The sequence below is a fragment of the Medicago sativa genome, chromosome 5, assembly GCF_051527215.1.
Source record: "Medicago sativa cultivar Bolivia chromosome 5, Bolivia_mono, whole genome shotgun sequence".
NCBI lineage: Eukaryota > Viridiplantae > Streptophyta > Magnoliopsida > Fabales > Fabaceae > Medicago > Medicago sativa.
In genome coordinates this window covers 16,554,219-16,557,871 of record NC_140753.1, presented here as the reverse complement: position 1 = coordinate 16,557,871, position 3,653 = coordinate 16,554,219, and the positions used below count along the sequence as shown (strand labels likewise).

General features: G+C 31.3%; 1 protein-coding gene across 1 annotated transcript; it reads left to right on the top strand.

The window, feature by feature from the left end:
- Positions 1 to 580: 580 nt before the first annotated feature.
- Positions 581 to 3,054, top strand: LOC146920559 (isoflavone reductase homolog). Its single transcript, XM_085713986.1, has 4 exons — positions 581 to 961; positions 2,067 to 2,307; positions 2,436 to 2,639; positions 2,796 to 3,054. The coding sequence occupies exons 1-4, from the start codon at positions 632 to 634 to the stop codon at positions 2,954 to 2,956; spliced, it is 936 nt and encodes a 311-aa protein (XP_085570112.1). The 5' UTR covers positions 581 to 631; the 3' UTR covers positions 2,957 to 3,054.
- Positions 3,055 to 3,653: the final 599 nt, after the last annotated feature.

Genomic DNA, 3,653 nt, shown 5'->3' with positions numbered 1-3,653 from the left:
CCTCGTTCATCACACTCTTTCTTGAAGTTAATATGGTTTCCGCGTTTGGACAATTTAGAAGGAAAGAAATAATATGATCTTCAACAACAAAGAAATGGATCTACATCAGATGCTCGACAAAGTGAAGCTGAAATCTTTCTTGTGGTCAAAGGCAAATATGCCTTCTATTGCTTTTGTCTTTCATGATTGGTGGCGTAACCCTTTAGCTTGTATGAGTATCACTTTGTAATTTTTTCGGTTAGTTGGTATGTCGTGTTGATTTTTTATCTTGGAACTTTTGTATTAACTATTTGTGTCCTACTTTAGCACTCCTTATACAAGGTAGGTCACTTGTGGCTTTTAATGTAGTATATCTCATTTTTGCTTGTTAAAAAAAATTGGATAACTTATCAAAAAATATTTATAGCTAGAAACATAAATATATGAAATGATATATATATATATATATAATCCCCCATTATATTGCTTTGAAGGCTGTACTATATTAGAGTATAAGAAAAGTCACATCCTTTTATTTTTTTGAGGCAAAAAGTCACATTCTTTTATGTTATAAATAGTTAGCCTTAGCTTGACACATGATATCCATATTGAGCATAAATTAAACTATAGGCTACAAGAAAGAAAAACAATAATGGGAAAAAGTAAGGTTCTAGTTGTGGGGGGTACTGGGTATATTGGTAGAAGAATAGTGAAGGCAAGTTTAGAACAAGGTCATGAAACCTATGTACTTCAACGTCCAGATATAGGGCTTGAAACTGAGAAGGTGCAAATGCTTCTTTCATTCAAGAAACTAGGTGCTCATCTTGTGGAAGGTTCTTTTTCTAATCATCAAAGTTTGGTAGATGCTGTGAAACTAGTTGATGTTGTTATTTGCACCATGTCTGGAGTTCATTTTCGATCTCACAACTTGATGTTGCAACTCAAACTTGTTGAGGCCATCAAGGATGCAGGGAACGTCAAGGTATATATGTATATCATTTTTCTTAGACAAATATCGGTAATTAGTTGTTATGTTAATGTTTTTCATTTGAGTTTGAATTCGAGTCCTTTAGTTCCTAAAACTTTTTCAAACCTTTAGTTTAAAAGTACTGATAAATATTACGATAGAATTTTCACAAGAAGAGCAAGAAGATATACATGTCTTTCTATACATATTATTATATGGTTCAGTCTTTTTTGTGTCTTTCATGCGTTGATGTTTTGAAATATTAATCATTACTCTTAGTGTAAACCAATTGAGATCTTCAACCTATCTTAATTATATATACATATTATAATCAAAATATATAAAAATATAATTTACCAAATAGTGTTGAATATGTTGAAGTACTAATTTTTAAATTTCTTCATCAAAAGTTAAAAATATTTACTTTATTTTGTGAAGTAATTAGTTGTTTGTTTAGAAAGAGTTAAATTCATCTATTTAATTTGAGCCACACAACAAATTACCATTAGCTGTCCCTTGATGAAATGATTGAATCAACCTAGTACCTAGCTAGCTCAAGCCGCAAGTTCAAGTATTGTATTGAATGGGAACTTTACTTGAAAGATCAATGTTACACACAACAATAGCAATATGTATGTATAAAATTTTAGCAACTAGACCAAAAAAAAAAAAAATTAGCAAATAATTGATCAAGGTAAAGAACATGTGTGGGTGTTTATTGGGCCATTCTAATAAATACCTCTAAAAAAATGGTATAAAAATTGATCCTTAATATTTTTAGTAAAATAATGAATTTTACAATTTATAAAAAAAAAAAAAAAAGGTGTAATATTTTATTAAAATTTCTAGAAATGGTAAGGGTTCAAAGGTGGACCCTTTTTTTTTGAGGTATTTTAGATCCACCAACCTTTGACCACATATGAAATTATAGATTTTGTATTACTTTTCTTTTCTCGTACTAAGAATTGATTTATTTTTCTTTGTCTGTAAAAAAAACTTATTTCTCTCATGGGTTCATCATTGTTAATTTTATCGAAAGCTATAGTGGTATATGTTTTATATTTACTATAGTGGTATATGTTGTCTCACATAGTTATGTATTTTTTTTCCTTTCCACTAGCGTTTCCTACCTTCAGAATTTGGAATGGACCCAGCTCTCATGGGACATGCACTTGAACCAGGAAGAGTCACATTTGATGAGAAAATGACTATAAGGAAAACAATTGAGGATGCCAACATTCCTTTCACTTACATCTCCGCCAACTGTTTTGCGGCCTACTTTGCCGGTAACCTCTCTCAAATGGGAACACTCTTTCCTCCACGAGACAAGGTTGTTCTCTATGGCGACGGCAATGTCAAAGGTACGTAAAACCTTAGAAAAGATAGTTAACATTTGTTTTTTTGCCAATCATGTGAGCTAGGGCACAAATATTAATCTTAGAATTTACACAATAAGATATATGATATGAGGTGCGCATGTTTGTGGCAGTTGTTTTTATGGATGAAGATGATGTTGCAACATACACAATTAAGACAATTGATGACCCTCGAACATTGAACAAGACAATATATCTAAGGCCACCAGAAAACATCCTCACTCAAAGAGAGCTAGTTGAGAAATGGGAGAAACTTATTGGAAAGCAACTAGAGAAGTCTACCATATCCGAACAAGACTTTCTTTCTTCCATGAAAGGTAAAACACACCCTTTACCCAAAATAAAATTATGTACACCAAGAAAAGAAATAGCTAAAATTTTTTAACAATATTTCATATTATTAAATAATAATTGACTCTTCTTTTTATTTTTTTAGAAAATATTTATTGACTCTTGACTGGTGTGAAATTTAGGTTTGGACCTTGCAAGCCAAGTAGGAGTGGGGCATTTCTATCATATTTTCTATGAAGGGTGTTTGGCAAATTTTGAAATAGGTGATGGTGAAGAGGCATCAAAGCTTTATCCAGAGGTGCAATACACACGCATGGATGAATATCTAAAATTATATGCGTGATGAGATTATACAAGCATGAAAATTTGTACTTTTTTTAAGAGGAAATATTTGTACTTTTTATTCTTCGAATAATAAAAAATATACATTGGGGATTTTATACATTTGCAAGTTATTTTCTTTCTTTTTTTTTTACCCAAAAAATGATTTCATTAAACAACAAAATCAACTGCTATGAAGTAGCCAGTACAATGAGAATACTTCTCAATCCACATAGTACCAGCAAAAATTAAAGCAAAAACTTAGCTAAATTGTGTTCCACATTGCAAGTTATTTTCTTTGTCATGTAAAGGGTAATTTGTAATCATGTTTGCTTTAATTGTAAACTTGTTTCAATTTCTCAACATAACAAACCAACCTAAATAATGATGACCTCAATTGTGGATAATGTTGGATCCTCTCAACTAATGAGAAACAAATATGATGGTTTGGAATTTTTAACCAACATATCTTCAAATGAAATGGAGCAAAATATCTTGAAAAAATTGGAATTTACCTATGAGCAATGCTATTGATAGCGAGAGATATTTTTCCGTAGTCATCACAAAATATCTTTAGCCAATGAATCGTGCTACTTCCCTGAAAACACGGGCGAATTGGTGTAGTTTGAGAGATGGTATGTTGAGTAAACTCACTTTTGTGTTGCTGGCCTGGAAAATAAATGTGTGTTTTATGTGATAGTATTGAGTAACTAGTTCGT

Coding starts and splice junctions, on each gene's coding strand:
- LOC146920559 (XM_085713986.1), top strand. CDS start 632: ATGGGAAAAAGTAAGGTTCTAGTTGTGGGGGGTACTGGGTATATTGGT. Junction 2,308..2,435: donor TGGCGACGGCAATGTCAAAG/GTACGTAAAACC, acceptor TGTTTGTGGCAG/TTGTTTTTATGGATGAAGAT. Junction 2,640..2,795: donor CTTTCTTTCTTCCATGAAAG/GTAAAACACACC, acceptor TGTGAAATTTAG/GTTTGGACCTTGCAAGCCAA.